The sequence below is a fragment of the Mauremys reevesii genome, linkage group 14 (assembly GCF_016161935.1).
Source record: "Mauremys reevesii isolate NIE-2019 linkage group 14, ASM1616193v1, whole genome shotgun sequence".
NCBI classification, from domain to species: Eukaryota; Metazoa; Chordata; order Testudines; family Geoemydidae; genus Mauremys; species Mauremys reevesii.
In genome coordinates, this window is record NC_052636.1 from 6,495,452 (window position 1) to 6,514,277 (window position 18,826).

Below are 18,826 nucleotides of genomic sequence, written 5' to 3' on the forward strand. Positions count from 1 at the left end.
GCAGCTCCCCAGCTCTGTGAACACCTGTGATGAGCAAGATGGAGTTGGGACACCTGTTCTGCTTCAATAATTTATTTTCTCTCTTTGTTCTCCCCCCCAATTCCTCATCTCCAATGTATCTGCCTTTCTCCTCTTGCTCCCTCTCCCCTGCCCTTTCCCAGAAACTCACACTCTACAGCATTTAGGAAAAGCCAGAGCTCCCATGTTCTGCACATGAGCCTGTGTCAGAGGACGTGTGACCCAGGTCAGAACCAGTCACCAGAACAATATGACCCTTTATGGGTGACTTCTCTGCCTACTCTGCAATTTACATACACCCCCACTGAAGGGGGTGGGGTACAGCTGTGACTGAGAGGCCCCACAGGAGAAATTTCAGCCCAAAGACAAATTTGCGTGAAATGTTGAGAAGTGAAGAGCCCCCTTCCCCTCCCCCCAAATCCCCAGAACTCTAGTGTCACCCCCGATGACACCAGCACAGGGAACCCAGTGAGATGGGGTTACAGAATACAAGGGGGAGGCAGCAGGGAGAGAGGTGACAGGGAATCTCTCTCTTTCCTTCTCTCTTCACTTTCTGTTCTTCTCTTTCCTTCCAGGAACTGCAGTCACAGCAGGGAGGGGTTTGTCGCTTTATTAGAGATCCCTCTGTGTCATGGAGGCTGCAAATGTCATAGATTCTGTGACTTCTGCAGTGGCCACTGTGGCTGACTCCGTGGCTGCCCGAGCAGCTGGCCTGGGGACAGCTTGAGCAGTGGTTCCAAGGGTGGCAGGAGCAGCCACAGCTCAGTGGCTCCTGGCATCTGTCCCGAGGTGGCCGGAACAGGGCTGGCCTCTGGGGATCCCCTCACCTGGCAGCATCTGGAGTGGCCGGGGCAGCTCTAGGAATTTGGCTGCCCCAAGCATGTGCCTGCGGAGGGTCCACTGGTCCCGCGGCTCCGGTGGACCTCCCACAGGCATGACTGTGGAAGGTCCGCTGGAGTTGCCTGCCGCCCTCCCGGCAAAATGCCACCCCACGCGCGCGCTTGGTGCGCTGGGGTATGGATCCGGCCCTGGGAGTGGCAGTGGGTCCCCAGGGCTTCTCCCCCAGCACATGGTGCCACGGGTCCCCAGGACTCCCTGCGCCCACAGCTGGTGCCACGGACCCCCTGGGCCTCCCTCCCCACGATTCAATGCAGGGTATTTATGGTATAAGTCATGGCCGGGTCATGGGCAATGAGCGTTTGGTTTTTGCCCGTGATCTGTCCATGACATTTACTAAAAATACCTGGGATTAAATCTTCGCCTTCCTCATTATCGATCAAATAAATCGAATCGCCTCCACCTGCAAGTGGATTTAGCCCAGGACCCTCAGAGTCAGCAGCTGTTACGCCCCCATGGAGCTCTCTGGTCAGGTGTCCTAGCGCTGGAAGCCTCCTGTTTAGATCCTAAAATAGCATTTTTGCACCAGGGGGGCTGAAATTTTGGACTGGACTTTATAGCTCCACCGTTATTTTACTGAATTGCTTCAAAACAGCAAGTCAAGAAAGTCTCCTAAGTGCCAGGCTCTCTGCCATGGAAACAGCTGCCCCTGCTCTGCAGGAGTCTGTGTGTTCCACCCAACAACGTACACACCTGCTCTGCACTGAAGGGGGTCAGACAGCAATAGGGTTGGTAACACAAATACTTCAGACTATTAACTCCAGGTCCCTTCCTTTCTTTAACCCAGGATGTGCCAGTCACCTGGTAACCATGGTGTTATCTTCACCTTAAAATACCTCTCTGTACATTTTCTGCAGGCCCTCCACCCCCTGCCCTCCCTGCAGCCAGCCCCTGTCTCCAGCCAGCCCCGCACGACCCGGCTCCAGCCGACCCCTGCTGCACCCCCCCTGCCTTGCCCTGCCTGCAGCCAGCCCCGCACCCCCTGCCCTGCCAGCCAGCCCGTCTGCAGCCAGCCCTGCACCCCCTGCCCTGCCCGCACCAGCCACGTCCTCCCTGCCCTGCCTGCAGCCAGCTCCACACCCCCTGCCCACAGCCAGCCCCTTCCACACCCCCTGCCCTGTCTCCAGCTAACTCCTGCCACAGCCCCCTGTGGCCCCGCCCAAAGCCAGCCAGCCCCCACACACCCCCAGCCGTGCACACCCTGCCCTGTCTCCAGCCAACTCCTGCCGCACCCCCCTGCCTGAAGCCAGCCAGTCCCGCACTCCTCTTTCTCCAGCCCTGCCAACCCCTGATGCACCCCCCCTGCGTCCCTGCCTGAAGCCAGACAGCCTGCCCCACACACCCCTGTCTCCAGCCAGCCCCGCACCCCTTGCCCTGCCTGCAGCCAGACCCTACCTCCAATCAGCCTCTGTCCTGCCTCCAGCCATCCCCATGGCCACTGGTGCCCTGCAGTTCCCAGGGCAGTAACCCTGCACACCTGCTTCAATGAGGGGGGCAGGGAGCAGCTGGGACCCACACATGCGCACATCCCATATAGGGTGACCAGACAGCAAGTGTGGAAAATCGGGACAGGGAGTGGGGGGGGGGGGGTAATAGGATCCTAGATAAGAAAAAGACCCCAAAATTGGGACTGTCCCTATAAAATTGGGACATCTGGTCACCCTAGCACACCCCCAGGACTCCTGGGTTCCATTGCTGGGTTTCCTATTGGTTCCACTGCTGGTTGTTTTCCTTTTCCGGTGGGACTCTGGGCAAGTTGCTCCCCCCTCTAGGGCTCTGTCCCCAGCTGTCAAATGGGGATTTCGTACCTTCCCGCTATTGGAAAGTGCTGGGAGAATCCCCCAGCCAAAGCTGCTCTGACAGCGCTAAGCTGCATCTGACCATTCAAGGTCAGAGCGCGCTGCCCAGGAGGAGGAGTGTCTGGCTCTGGGGTTTCACTTCAGCCCAGTCTAGAGAGAGGGGCCCAGCCATGGGGTTTGGCTCAAGAAGACCAAGTCTCCAATTTGTTACGGGTGTTTTGAATTCCAGTCCTGAGCTCCAAAGTGCTTGGTGTCAGTTGCACATTTTAGAAGCAGGCTCTCCACTCCATTTTCCAAATCATCATTCATACTGTTTACCTACCTCCACTAGGCCCGGAACCCTGCCAAAGAAGGAAAGAGGCTGGGTTTGGGATGATTTGTTCTTGACAAATCCATGCTCACTCGTCCTAAGAACCAAATTATCCTGTAGGTGCTGCTGACAAACTGATTGTTTAAGAATGTATTCCAGTATGTCTCCAGCTGTGGAAGTGAGGCTGGCTAGTCTGCAAGTCCCAGGGGTCTCTTTGTTCCCCCTTGAAAGATAGATCCTGTCTTGTTCATGGATGGGAAGATGTTCTTTTTCAGGGATCTCAGATGAGAACTGGGGCACAACACCTGGTTTGTTAAGGCCACAAACATGGAGGCAGGAACCTCTTCTCTCCTGCTGGCAAAGAACCCCAGGTACCGAAAAGACAAGGACTCACATCCCTGAATGGGCTTTAGAAAAGGCAGTGGTCAAAAAGTTTGGCCCTGACCATTTCTTGTTTCCACAGACTAGACATTTTAGCAAACTTTAGAATTCCTTGGTGCTAAACACCGTGAAACTCCCCTTTCTCCTTCACAGAGGGCTTTATCGCCCCTTATCTCACTCAGGCTCACGACTGCCCAGAGATCGAGAACTGTCCCTGTTCCCATTGGGCAGATGGGGAGGAGCCTGAGGTATAGAGAAGGGAAGTGACCTGTCACCAGATGGATCAGACTGAACAGGTTTCAAACCTCCAGGAGGCTCTTACCTTCTAAACAGGGACGGCTGTTTTCTAGTAAAATCACTAAAAGGGAAGGAGAAAACTCGAAAGAGGTTCCTCCTGGCGCTCACGTCCGTGAACCCGAATAGTCTCTCAGTTCTCAGAGAGAGACCTGGAGAAGGAGACTTGCTGAAGCAAAACCACAGGGGTCTCTGAGGTTTCCCTGGCCCCTTGCCCCTGTCCTGCCTCCCTGATGTCACCATCTCTCTGTGAGGTCACCACCTCTGATCAATAGGCTGAGGTCCTGCAAAAGGCCTTTGTGATGTCACTGCCACACCCCTCCCTTGCTGGGATAATGTCCTGCCCCTGGCCAGGCACTTTGGAGGTTTGAGCTACTCCCTGTGGATCACCCCACTCAAGGAGCGTTCGTTCTAGGCAGCAAGCCGGCTAGGCAGGAAAACCTCAGATGCTGCTCCCAATGCTAAACTCAGATTTTCAGAAATTAGTCGACTTCATGGCCAGAAGAGACCATTAGAGCATCTAACCCGACCCCCTGCATATCACAGGCCTCCTGTATGACACAAGAGCTACTTTTGGGGCAAACACATTCCAGAAAGGCATCTAGTCTTCATTAAACGACATCAAGAGATGGCAAATCCACCACTTACCTTGGTAGCTTGTTCCTGTGGTGAATCATCCTCGCTGTTGAATATTTGTGCCTTAATTGTAATATGAATTTGTCTCTTTTCACCTTCCAGCCACTGGGTCTTGTTAGGCCTTTCTCTGCTCAATTCAAGAGCCCTTTAATACCCAATCTTTTCTCTCCATTAAGACACTTCAACACTTCAATGAAGTCACCTTTCAATCTTCTTTTGATCAGCTAAACAGGTTGAGCTCTTTCAATAGCTCACTAGAAGGCATTTTTCTCCAGCCCTCAGAACATTTGGTGGCTCTTTGCTGCCGCAAACTCTAATTTCACAACATCTTTTTCAAATGAGGACACCGAAATTGGAGGCAGTATTCCACTATCAGTCTCACTGATGCCGTGTCACCTCCTGTGACGTTATTGACATAATCTGTAACTGTATAGATCACCGTTGTGACTGCTGTTCTATATTTGCAGCCAATATTGTAGAAAGGTTGTTGTGTAAGGGGTCTATGGAGAGGTTCTGATTGGCTGATTATAATGATGCTCTCTCTAAATGTGTATCATTTTTGTAATTGACGTTATGAATATTGGTTCTATGCTGCCCGTATTTCAAACTTGTGCTCTGCTTGTGGGAAACACCCCAGATAAGTTGGTGTCAGTTCTGCCTAGCTGGCTCGATGCAGGTTAGGGAAATGTGAGAACCACTACACTACAGAAACTCCATTACAGTGCACTGCCCTGCCCTGCCCTCAAATTCCCTGCACTTTGGTGGTGCTCACCCTGGCACACACTGGTGGGCGAACCTGGAGAAACTGGCAGCAGCTCTCTGATGGGTCAGCTGGAAGAGCAGAGGACTGGAGCCAGGGATCAGGAGTTGTCCTTACATCACCTTTGTGACTCTAGCTTGAAGGGGAGCTTCTTTTTCTTCCCCTTGCTGAGAAGCAGCAAGAGAAGAAAGAAAGGTCCGGTGGGCCAACTGGGTGCAGAAGCCAATGCTGCCTTTTCCTGCAGTGAAGCCCAAAATGAGGGACTTGCATTGAGTAAAGGCAGTGCCGTGCTTCCAGGAAAGAGCCCACTGCTGCAGGAAGAGGGATGAAACAGCCTGCTGAAGCCTGGGATTGAATCAGGGACCTTTAGAGATTCAGTCTAATGCTCTCCCAACTGAGCTACTTCAGCACCTGCAGGAGGCCTTTTTGGGCTGCTGCTTCTCACCTTGAAGTTTATTCTCCATAAACCATCTCTCCAGTCAATAATGGCCAATGCAAGACGGACATCGCTTGCTATTTTAGCACTTGGAAACGTCATCAACTAGTCTCTGGATCTCTTGAATGCTGCGCTTCAGTTCATGGGGGAAAGGCGAGAGAAGCGACCTTTGAACAAAGGGCCTGGGGTTAACATCCTAACGCTGTCTGTCTCTGACTGTAACACTATTTAATACTGGCCCACCCTGTGCTGGTGAGTGCTCCATTTCTAGTTGTTAGTACATTGCAGTTACTGTCAAAATTAAAAGTTTCTATATGCTTAGAAGAAATGATTTTTTCATTTGCTTATATACGGCATGAATAAATACAGATTTACACATCCTAGCATGAACATTTATTGTCTTATATGATAGAGAAAATCATGCATCCAGATTGTGCATCGAAATAATGAAATGAGCTACAAATGCAATAAAAATAAGGTATTCAATGGTTTAACATATGGAGCGGGGCTGGGGGAGGTTCCGAAGACATGTCTTGCCTGGGACGCTACTTGGTCTAGGGGAGGCCCTGTCAGGGAAAGCAGGAGTTAGTCTCACACGCCTATTTCCAGGCTGTAATCTGTGGGCGCCCTGCTCTGGGGGAGGGATCGCGGCAGCCCAGACTCAGGGCTGGAACAGGCCCCGGATTGAGGGGGTGGCTGCCTGGTTTGCAGCGCTCTGATGTCTCAGACAATGTGTCTCTCCCAAAGCCTCAGATCTGCATCCCCAGAAGGCTCCTGCGCTGCCTCCGCTCCTTTCACAGTCTATAGCAAGGAGCAGCAGCAAGGGTCAGGGATGAGCCATGGGCACAAAGTGGGGGGCAGAGGCTTCAGGAGGAAACCCAGCCCCCAGAGCAGAGGGGGATGGGAGGCTTTTTCTCTCTCCTTAGCCACGGGCTATAGCTCCAAGAGCTCTGTGAAATGCCTCCCCGCCCACAGCCTGGGGAAGGGGAAGGAGCCCCAGGTTCTAGCTCGATTTGGAGGAGGATCACTGGACCCTAGAACCACTCGCTGCCCTTTCCCAGAGAAACCTGTGATGCCCAGAACGGGGCTGAGATAAATGCTGACAGGAGCCAGGAATTGTTCCCCTGGAATAGCAGCAGAATTGGGCAGCTGGAAATCTCCCCAAAGGAGCTGAAGCCTTGGTGGGTCAGACATAGCTGCCCCAGGTACTGCATGGGGGGCTTAGGTTTGTTTCTGGACAAGAGCAGTGAGAGTTTTATTGCCTCAACATTTCAGTGGAAAAATTCAGACCCAAAGTGTGTGTGGTGGGGAGGTCGATAGCGGTTTCTTTGGGTTTGATTTAGTTTGTTTTCTCATTCTCGTTGTAAAAGCCCTGGGTCATTTTGATGGGAACAATGTTTGTGGAAGGCCAAGGACAAGTAAGAAAAGTTAAAAATCTGCGTTGGAGTGAGGGGGTCTCTGTGTGCCAGGGCAGGGGTGGAGATTTTCATGGGGAGGGGGTTAGGGGGTAAACGAGAGGCTTTTGTGGGAACACAGGGGGATGTTTTGCAGTTTAACCTCCCCACTTTCCTGTGCTGCTGCCCAGCTCAGACCCCACTGACACCCCTGTGACGAAGTGGGAATTTTCTGGATGTTTTGTTTGCATCTTGTGTGTGCCTCAGTTTCCCCTATTTGTTGCACGATTATCTAGGTTAAAGGTCCAAAATGTGGGGTTCACCCTGCCAGGGGGATGGAGTAACATTCAGGGGGATGCAACTGGGCCCAGGCCAGCCCCCATGGGGGTGGGGAGGAGGAGCCACCCAGCTCCACTCTTGGCTCCAGCCCCAGCTCTGGCCCCTGCCTCAGCCCCCTTACCCCTGTCTGTGTCCCTTCCCCCTTAGCTGCGGCCCCACTCCCAGCCACGACGCGGGGGGTGCATGGACAGGGGTGGGGGGCATGACCCTGAAGTGCTTTGGGACCACTGATCTCGGTGGTGGGACAAGGGGGTTAAATCTTGGCAGAGACCCCCAAAGGGCAGGTGTGGCTGCTGTCGAGCTGCCTGGGCCCAGACAAAGGCCACAAATTCTGTCTCCTAGCAACCGATGGCCGGGGCGCACCTGCTGCAAGAGGCCAGCTGGCTGGGAGGAGTCGGAGAACAAAGAACGAGCTGGAGGCCAGGTGAGCAGGTTGCCAGGGAAACAGGACAGAGGGCAGACGAGGGGCAAAGGGCCTGGCTGAGTCGGGCTGTTGGAAGCAAGGAGTCTGCTGGTTGGGGACTCGAGGGGAGAGCCCAGGCTCTGAGTTAGGGGTCTCCCCAAGATGGACGTTGCTGAATCTTCCTGCTTCCTGTGCGAACACAGAACTTTCCCAGGCTGGATCCCAGACCCCTAACGAACCTTCTGTTGTACAGCGCTGGCTGAGAGTCACTGGCGACTGTGGAAGTTGGGGGTGCAGGACTCCCCTTCGGGGGCGGATGAGGCTTTCCGAGGTGTCCGATTCAGGTGGACTCACTGCAGGAAGCTCCTGGTGTGGACCAGGGGGGCTGAAAGGTCCAAGGTCAGTCCCAGGAGGTGCTGAAGCCAGGGAGGGTTCCCCCAGTGAGGGCATCCCCTGCGGGGGTCACACTGAGGAGGCTCCTGCCTGGGTTTGACTCAGAGCTGTTCCAGAGCACGGAGCCTGTGTGCCCGTCACAGCCCCCCAGCATGTGACCTACAGGCTCCACTCTGGCAAAGCTCCCTGTAAATCAGAGACAAACTCCCCCCTTCTCCCAGTTACTCTCCCCTGCACAGAACCCAGAGCAGCTCCTGCCTTGCTGGGTCTCCTGCCAGCCACAGCTGGCCAAGGAGCTGCCCGAGCCGTTCCCTGGGTCCCTGTGCAGGGGCAGTGTCAGTTCCGACCTCACGTGTACAGTGGTGACTCTCCCTGCCTGTCTCGGGGGGGATGAGGGCTTGATTCCCTGAGGAGGAAGCTGGGATTGTGACACCCGTGTATGTCTGCAGTGCAATTAAACCCCACAGCTGGCCCAGGCCGGCTGACTCGGGCTTGCCAGGCTCGGGATCCAGGGGCTGGAGCCCGACCACTGGGACCCTCCCCACTCGCTAGGTTGAGTGGCCGATATACTGAAGATGAGTTGGTAAGTGGGGAATGTGCACTGGGTGCTGCCACTGGACAGACACTTCCCAGCAGGAGCCCCACCCAGTGAATGTGATCTACTCTAAAAACATGTGATGACAGAAAGTCAGCCTGGGGCTCCGGATTTATCATCTCGCAACGACTCGATTCAACTTGCTCATAAAAAATGTTGTTTTTTTATTGCGACCCTGAAAATTGCCTCCGGTGTGAAAGTCAGAGCTGGATTGTTTCGAGCTCACGCACCCTTATCACTATTGAAGGAGTAAAGGAACGTGCAATCCAATGAAGCCTTAACATGTCATTTGATCCTCAAGCCTTGTCTCTGTGGCAGGATCTCAAGGACAGACAGAAATGTTACCCGGTGTCAGGAGGAGAGAGGAAAGCACTTCCCCTCGTGTATTTCCCCAGGCTGTTGTGCAAGGCAGCAGAGGCCCTTTACACATTTTCTGTCACTGATTTTCTTCATGTTGGTGTGGGAGGAAAGACTTAGACCTGCCCACTTTGTGACCCTGTGAATGTGAAGTGAGCAGATGATGAGTTAACAGTGATGCTGTTGCACAGGGTTTGATTGAAATTAGAAAACAAAAAGCCCTTAAAGTGGAACTCTTGGGTGAATAGAATGAGCTGATTTATAGTCAACCTTGAAAGGCAATAGACTGTTACATCGGGCAGAACAGCCTGGTTTGGTTGGTTGGTTGTTTTCCCTGATAAATTGCAAAGGGTTCAGAGAAGAGCCACAGGAATGATTAAAGGCTTGAGCAGGGAGAGAAGTTTAAAAACAAACCGAACCTTCCCTGCTCCTGCCGGCTGTGACTGCTGAGGACATTTTCCTTCTCTACTCCAGAGTCTCTCTTCTGCCAGATTCTCAGCAAGTCAGGCCCCCTGCAGACTATGGCAGAGCAGTTTGGTATGAAGCTGCAGGACTCACAATGTAAGAGTGCAGCTGCTGTAGCACCTTGACTGACCATGGGCTAAATCCTGCAGCCCTGGCAGCCCAGGATAACCTCCCACTGATGGTGATGGGAATTTAGCCTTTGTAACGATCTGTTGGTACCTGAGCTCTCAGATGTGAATTAAACTGGGGGCAGACACAGCTCTGTCCAAACAAGTGAAGGATGTAAGTGAAAGAGCAAAGCTGGCCCTGGGGAGCTGCTGCAGTCCTGTGTAGCCCTGAGGATTAATCTGTTGGTCTGTATAAAATGTCTTTTTGATAAAAGTGTGTAGGCTGTATAGATTAATAGAATTTGCAATAAGCTGTAATGATACCTAGAAGCTTCTGGGCCAGACATCCTGGCCTATTTCCTCTGTGATGCTGAAAGCAACCTTTAAGACCCTTACTCAGAAAAGTGATACTAGGAAACAAACCTCATAAATTGTCTAGGGACTTTCTGAATATCTGCTAACCTTTCACCTAGTTAGGTGCAAAAGTAGGGTATTTCTGCCCACAAAATATAACAAGTCTACCACAAAATACGTAGATAGTTGTCATTAGTACGTACACAAAGGTCAGCCTATGAAAACAGGTACCCTCACCTTTCCATGGGGGAAAGACAAATTTGGGCATAAAGGGAAGGATTTTTACCTATAAAAGGTGTGATAATCCACCACTAGGGCAGGCGATACATCTCTCTGTTTCCTGGTCGTCTCAACCTGCTTCGAAGCCTCCTTCTCCTACGAAAGCTGTCAATGCTAGTCGTAGTATTAATTCTTTGTGAGTATGAAATAATTCTTAATTTCTACTTCACCTCTAAGCATCTATGCTAAGAAGGGTTTAATTTACAACCAGTTTCTTTATAACTATACTTCCTCTAGCAGAGGTGTGAAATTCACTTTAGTACTCTTTGCTGCAGAGTGCATTTAGAACTGTATAATATCATATCATATCTCTTAAAGAACTGTGATATTTTATAACTTTGTAATCTCATACTGCTTTTAACATTTTACATTTACTTCTTGTTTCATTGATTTTAAATAAAAGGTCTTGTTTGACTAAACTTTGTCTCAGTGTAAATTCCTGTTAGACCCCAATCTCCTTGTATTAAATTCTGTGAAGCCTGATTCAAGACGAACTTTTATCTTCTGATCACACATATTGGCGAGCCATACCCATATTATTAATATCTATTAATTATTACTAACATTCTTAATTAATTAGAAAATTAATTAATAAATAAAACTAAATTAAGTGGATAAATTCCACTGTCCCTACTAACCCTCCCCAAATCAGGCAACACCTGTAACCACAGCTGGGAGGGAACAGAGGGAAAACACCTGGAGAAGCCCTGAGAAAAGGAAGTTTGTCAGGGAGATCAGTAGCAATAAATGTGAACTGAAGGAGTGCTTTCTCCTCTGTGCCGACAGGTTTGAATTGTGTTACTGTACTATGAGATAAAGCTTTACAATATCCTGCTCTAATTTCAGGATGGGTCTATAACCATAATTAGTCTCTGTTGAACTGGGACTTTCAAAATTCCCAAGGAATTTAAGGGGTGGGGTTCATAGTTGGTCACCTGAGGGAGTGCAGTAGAGTTCAAACCAAAGACCAGAGAGGCGAGAACAGGGATTGTGGGACACCTCCCGGAGGCCAATCACAGCACTGTAATCGACTAGGGTGCCTACAATGGTACCATGGCACTGTAGCCCCGGGGCAGAAAGCTGTATGCCTCTCGTTGGGAATCCCTCTGATTTACCGTTTTTACAGAGGGTGAAATGACAATTTTTCCTATCCCTGCCCTGTTCCTGCTCTTTGTTATAGTTCAATATATTTTAAGTGAGAAAAATGGTAGCAAAAATATCTGCTCTCCAGCACAACTTGAAACAACATCAGAGCAACTGGGAATGAAACAATTTATTTCCAAAAGGGGAACTCGATGACTAACAATGGCTTTGAAATGGGGGAACAGTATAACCGTGATGCTCAGGGTTTGTTTAGACTAGGAAAAGTGATGGAGTTTAGGTCAGGTCAAGGAGAAAGCTAATGCCAACCCCTGCACCTGGGCATCTGTTCTACAACTATAATTGTCTTTTTACATCAAGATCATTAACTTGAGCAGCCGACGCCATGTACAGCCCTAGTGGATGGAAGGCACAGATACTTTTTGCCTCAGTGAACCTTGTTGAGATCAAACCTCCAGGAGCTGATGAACATTCCTGGCCCAAAAGGAAAGGAGTTGATAGAAAAGATCACAGGACTGACCCCAAAAAAGGGTGAGCTGCAAAAGGCAGAAGCAGGTAACTGATCTGGGGGAGCTGAGAGACCACGGTGAAGATGGTGCAAAAATCACTATGTGGGAATTAGGAAATGTGATTTTTTTTAAATGTTGCCCAGCCCTAGTCAAGGGATTTATTATAGTTCTCTCTCGTGTGAATTTTCTGATGTCTAATAAGGGTTGAGCTCTGATTGAAGCTTTTCCCACACTCAGAGCACGTGTAGGGCGTCTCCCCTGTGTGGATTCTCTGATGTGTGATAAGGTTTGAGCTCCGATTGAAGCTTCTCCCGCACTCAGAGCACGTGTAGGGCGTCTCCCCTGTGTGGATTCTCTGATGTGTGATAAGGTGTGAGCTCCGCTTGAAGCTTTTCCCGCACTCAGAGCACGTGTAGGGCGTCTCCCCTGTGTGGATTCTCTGATGTGTGATAAGGTTTGAGCTCTGATTGAAGCTTCTCCCGCACTCAGAGCACGTGTAGGGCGTCTCCCCTGTGTGGATTCTCTGATGTGTGATAAGGTGTGAGCTCTGATTGAAGCTTTTCCCGCACTCAGAGCACGTGTAGGGCGTCTCCCCTGTGTGGATTCTCTGATGTCTGATAAGGGCAGAGTTCCACTTGAAGCTTTTCCCGCACTCATGGCACATGTAGCGTCTCTCTTCAAAGTTGATTCTGTCGCTTGTTATAAGGTCTGAGTGGCTACTAAAGTTTTCCTCTGGCCTCTGCTGGGTCTCACAGGCTTTTGTTTTTTCTGGGACTGCACAACTCCCAGAAACATTCCCTTTGGATCTTCCTGATAAAGTTCCATGTGGTTCTCCTTGCTCAGCATCTTCCTGATGGGGTTTCTCCTCCTCATTCTCACTCACCATCCCAACACCTGATGGGAGACAGAGAGAATCCAGACACTGGTCACTCCCTGTGCCAGAAAGAAAGAAAATCTCAGAGAGAGGAATGGTAAAAGGGATGAACAATCCAAAATAAGTGTGGGAGAGATCAAACCTATCAGGTGCTGATTTTCCCCAAACCCTTCCACAGAGGAGAGAGGAAGGGATCAGTTTTGGTCTGCATCTCACGAGAACACTTGGGGGAAAGCGAGATCGGGGAGGGATCTGCTGCTAGTTGTCAGTCAGGAGGGAAGCCATGAGTGACATCTGCCATAATGATTCCACATCTGCAGGGAACAATCCTGAACTTGGAGAGCTCACAGGGTCTTTGTAGGGCATCCCAAATGTTTCCTGCATTCCCACACAGTTGTTGAGTTGGTTTAACCAATTCCTCACCTGTGAAGGCAGCTCTTGGAAGCACTTCTTTCTCAGAGCCCTGGAGGTCTGGGACCCACGGCTCTTCCCCTCGTTCCAGCTGGGAGATCACATCAGGTTTGGAATTTGGAAACCCTACTGCAGGCAAAGAAAACGAGGGAGGTCAGTGGAATTTGTGGGATACTTGTCACAAAGAATAGTCCATGGTTTTAACCCCCCGCTCATTTTAAAGAAGTAACATCCCAAGGCCAGCTTCCTTGGCTCAAAGTGGCAGGAGAGTTATTATAATAAATCATATTCATTACCTTAGTGCCTAAGGACCAACTAACAGTGGGTCCCCATTGTGCTAGGCAAAGTATAAACAGAGAACAGTAGATGGCCCATGCCCTGAAGAATTTACAATCTGAATAGACAAGACAGACACAGAATGGGGGAAGGGGTAGACCCACTGTTAGAATAGAGATATTCAGGCCTGCCTGTAAAGCCTATAGTTTAAGAACTTAGGTGTATTTTTATCTCTTAGCTACTTACAGGAGTATGAAAACAAAGAATCAAAATCACTGTCTGTATTTGTAAGGGCCTTCTCTTACTGTGACCGTCTGAGGCCTTGTTCTTAGGCTAAGGCCTTTGGCTAAGCAGCAGGGGCAGCCATAAGCTGGGAAGCGCAGGGTCACATCCTCACATCCCAAACCAGTCACACTGAAATAAGGTGCTATTGGGCTGTTAGGAAGATGATCCTGTTTGGACAGCACCCATCACCACCAGATAAAGAAACAGATCTTAAGATGGTTAAAGAAAACTTAGTTTGACAGCAGCCTGTCTGGCAAGAAATCACTTACTTATGCTTGTGGTTGTGAAACCCTCATTTCCGTATTATTCTATCTTTATGGCCACCACTTTTACATTGTTAATCAGTCTGATTCTCTAATTGTTTCTATCTGCTGTATAATTAATTTTGCTAGATGTAAGTTAATTAGGGTAGTGGGATACAATTGGTTAGAGAATTATGTTTCAGTGTGTTAGGATTGGTTAGTTACATTTCAGTACAATGATTGGTTAAGCAAAGGTGTAGCTGAGCGTATTACTATATAAACTGAGTCAAACAGGAGGGTGAACAGGAACAGGGAACAGGGACACAGGCAAGGCTCTGCGGTGTCAGAACTGGTAATGGGGACACGGGGAAAATGCTCTACGGTGTCAGAGCGGGTAAGGGGGACACGGGGTAAACGCTCTGCGGTGTCAGAACTGGTAATGGGGACACGGGGTAAACACTCTGTGGTGTCAGAGCGGGTAAGGGGGACACGGGGTAAACGCTTTGCACCATCAAAGCTGGGAACAGAGCACTGGGGAACAGACTAAGAGATAAGCCCGACTGTTGTGAAGGGCTTCGGAATATGATTGCTTGGAAATTAACCCCAATAAACATGGCATTGTCTGCGCTTCGGACTTCTGGTCTGTTGCTGCTTTCTGTCTGCGTGACAAGACCCAGGGAAGTGGGAGGGTGAAGGGAAAGCCCTGTAACAAAACTGACATGACCTGATAACCAAGAGGTGAGCCTTAGAGGACGGTTTTAATACACACTGGAACTGATCAGGGATTCCCCTGAGGACTGACAGGAAGCAATGGTAAATATGCATTTAGATCCTTTTCTTGTTTGATATCTTTTCCCCAAAAGGCTGAACCTCTGGCACTGTCATGGATCCATAGGATCTCTGCAATGCCCTGGCTTTTAAACCGTCCTTGGGAGGTGCCCCTTGAGTGCACTAGACCCCCAAGGGGTCCCACTCTTCCACAAGGACAGGCCATGTAGCTTCAACACCTGAAACTGAGCCTCTGGCTTCAACAATCCTACTTCAACCTGTGAGCTCTGCCAGCAGGTCCAGCTGAACGACACTCCTGTTCAGTTTGAAAATTCTTGTGGATGCTGCTGCAATACTGACGGTCCAAAACCGCTATTAAAATGCTTCCGAGTCCTTAACTTGGCGGTGAGCTTGGTCACGTGGCATAGGAATGTGCTGTCAGCGAGGTGGCAAGTGCCGCAGTGGCAGATGAGGGCAGGGCCGTCCTTAGGATTTATGGTGCCCTAGGCGAGATTATGAAACTGGTGCCCCTGTGCCTGATCTGCTCTTAGCAACACAAATATAAGCATACAGTATTGGAAAACTTGCCACATTCACGTTATTAAAACCAGTTTAACTTAACGAAGCACGCTGTAATGCTGATGCACTAGCACTAAAGAAGTGGCACTATAGAAAAAATTCTGATTTGACAGAATGATGCAAATAATATAATTTTTTTAATTTGTCTAATTTTTATTGGAAATTTCTATGAAGAGGTATTGAAACAAAGATTTGTTTTTAATTAAAAGCAATCTTTCTGGCTTTTTTGGCTGCAAAATCAGTTTAATAAGCTGGGTTTCCAAACAGTGGGACAATATAACCCTAGTTTTACTGCTAGGTAAAGCACAAAGTGACCAAAATGAAGTCAGCACAGCATCATCTCATCTAGATTAAGGTAGCACAGAAATGTTACAGAAGTCCTATTGTGCCTTATTTTGTTTGGAAAGACATTAGCAATAGCAGCACATTCACATGATAAAATACATGATAAATCACTGCCTCTAAAGTTCCATCAAAAACTGACATTTTCACAGCTCTAGCATGATCTGATGCACAGATTCTTCACAAGGAAGTGTCCCTGGCCTTTTAAACTTATATTAACTATGTATTTACTTTATGAAAGTTGGAGAAAACATTGTGAAAACGTAAAACATTGGCTGCCCAACTTCTGGGCTGGCAAAAGCTATACTGACTCACAGGAAAAAAAAAAGCAGGAGAATCTTAGTACAACATATGGTCAGTCTATACCAGGGGTCAGCAACCTTTCAGAAGTGGTGTGCCAAGTTCACTGTAATTTAAGGTTTCTCGTGCCAGTAATACACTTTAACGTTTGTAGACGGTCTCTCTCTATGTCTATATTATATAAATAAACTATTATTATCTGGGGTCCCGGACACCAGTCCTGCTCAGGCCACTGCCAGCTGAGTAAATGGAACCCCAGACCGGCAGCGGGCTGAGCGGGACTGGTGGCTGGAACCCTAGACAAGGATCCCAGGCCCTGCTTAGCCCGCTGCTGGTCTGGGGCTCTGACCACCAACTCCTGCCAGCCAGGATCCCGGCTGCCAACCCCCCTCAGCCCACTACCAGCCTGGGATTCTGCTCACCCAGGCTGGCAGAAGGCAGACAGGGGCCGGCGGCTGGGCTCCTGACTGGCAAGGGGCCGGCAGCCGGAACCCCGGAGTAGCAGCAGGCTGAGTGCTGCCGGCACCCCAGACTGGCAGCAGACTGAGCCACTCAACCCCCCCACCGGCCCTGCTCAGCCCGCCACCAGCCCACTCAGCCCGCTGCCGGCTGAATGAATGGAACCCCAGGCTGACAGTAGGTTGAGTGGTTCAGCCGGCCTGCTCAGCCCGCTGCCAGCCTGGGGTTCCTTGGGGGTCCCCAGGCCAGCAGCAGGTGCTGAGTGGGGCCGGCGGCCAGTATCCCAGCTGGCAATAGGGCAGCAGCTGGAACCCCAGAGCAGTGATGGGCTGAGCTGCTCAGACTGCCGCTGCGTACCATCAAAAATCAGCTCACCTGCCACCTTTGGCGCGTGTGCCATAGGTTGCCGACCCCTGCTTTATACGCTAGTAAGGAGATGAGCATATTACAGTTGTTGGAGGGCTCTTATCAGGAGTAACAGGCTATAGGAAAGTCAGTCAACATTTTTTGTTTCTCTGATGAAAACTGGTCCACTCCCTGCCTCAAACCAAACCTGTCACTAATAATTGTCAACAACTTAATTTTCTGTTTTTGGCTAAGATATTGATTAAAAAAATATATTGAAATTGGATTCAAGATTGTTAGCAAGCATTTTTGGCAAACAAAGTTGTTAAATGACAATCTAAATGGCAACACAGCACTGCTTTCATGCTTGGCTCACCCCCCAGCCTGCTGGTCCAACAGCTTCAGTAGACCCCAAAATCCACCTCTTGGGGTGCAGAGTGGCAACAGCAGCAGCAAACCCTCAGGTCCGATCACATGCCAATGGGCACCACCGCCAGCCCAACGGACCATGGTGAAGTTAGCACAGCATCTGATCTCAGGGACGGGGCACCCATGGAGCCACAGCAGCTCATCCTGCCCTGTGCAGCTCCCCCCGGATGAGATGAATCGCTGCCAGCCCGGGGGAGACGCGCTCCCCAGCTAGGGTGACCAGATCCAGATGTCCTCATTTTAAACAGCCAGTCCTGATATTTGGGGCTTTGTCTTATATAGGCACCAATTGCCCCCACCTAGAGTGACCAGACAGCAAGTGTGAAAAATCAGGACAGGGGGTGGGGAGTAAAAGGACCCTATATAAGAAAAAGACCCCAAAATTGGGACTGTCCCTATAAAATAGGGATATATGCTCACCCTACCCCAACCCCCTGTCCTGATTTTTCACACATCTGGCTATATGGCTATCCCCAGCCCAGCCCTGTGTGACATTCTAATTCTGGCTCACTGCCGAGGAAGTGAGTTACTTTCACTTTCATTCCTCAGCAGGCACGCAGCCAGCCTCCTCCCCCCCCTCCCCCCCCCGCACCTCACCCAACCCAGCCCTGACGGAGGGGGGGAGGGAGGAGAGAGAAGGGGATGCTCCTGGGGAGGAGGGAGAAAGGAGGGGGTGCTCCATGGGGCAGTGGGGGAGAAGAATGGATGTTATGGGGGACAACAAAGGATACTGCCTGGTTCCAGAGCCTCTGAGCCTGCCTCACCTCACCTCAGCCAGAAGGAAAGAGTCACACTCACAGGTGAGCTCCTTCCCCAACCCCAACCCCCTCCCCTTCCCAGAGACCCCAGCAGCCAATCCCCTCCCTCAGACTGTGCTGCATTCGGCTCTCTCTAGGACCCAGCAGCCTGTTTTTACATGCTCCACTGCTTCCCATCTGTCTGGCCTGGGCTCCCGGCAGAGCGGTGCCCCCAGACCTAGTGGTGCCCTAGGCGGCTGCCTATTCTGCCTATGCCTAAGGACGGCCCTGGGCGCTGGGGCGGGCACGTGACTCTGCCCGGGAACCCGGGAGAAGCCTCGAGCCGCCTCGGCCTCAGCGGAGCGCAGCAGGATCCCCCGCTGGGATGGGGCGGGGCCCGGCGGGAGGACCTGGGAGTGAGGGGGTGTCGGGCGGGGAAGGTCAGTGGGACGTGGGGTTGAACTGTCTCTGGGCAGCCAGGAAATTCCCGGGAGTGGCGGGCGGGCGAAGTGGGGAGGGGGTTAATTGGCTCCTGTCCCTGTTTGTGCCACTTGCCTCTCGCCCCCGATACAAATTCTCTCCAGTTCTGCCCCTTTTCTCGCTCAGTGTCTCACACGGGCTATAAAATCCGGGGTTATTCTCCCCCCCCCCCCCCAGTTTCCAGTCACCCGCCCATCCCCCACAAGTGCCCCCTTCCCTCATCCAGGGACCTGCCAGCTCCCCCCTCCCTTGAATGGTGGCAACGGGGGGGACTCATCACTTTCTGTATATGTATTGGATAGTCATATATAATCCAGTCCAACACTCCCCCTTTTCCCTCTAGCTGTTTAACAGCAATATAACCCCCCTCAGATCTTGGTGTTTTTCTCTCTTTTTTATTATTATTTGCACTAACAATATTTATTATAAACTATTTTTCCTCTTTTTGTACATGAGCATCTTTAGATACATT

General features: G+C 50.6%; 1 protein-coding gene across 1 annotated transcript in view; it reads right to left on the reverse strand.

Annotated features, from left to right (window-relative positions):
• LOC120381404 (zinc finger protein 850-like) overlaps window positions 1-12,476 on the reverse strand; it is a gene marked incomplete at both ends in the record, with an annotated part of 157,976 nt that extends 145,500 nt beyond the window's left edge. Inside the window, one exon of the mRNA XM_039499594.1 lies at window positions 11,993-12,476. Within this exon, the coding sequence (XP_039355528.1) occupies window positions 11,993-12,476 (484 nt within the window). The remainder of the gene's footprint in view (window positions 1-11,992) is intronic.
• Window positions 12,477-18,826: the final 6,350 nt, after the last annotated feature.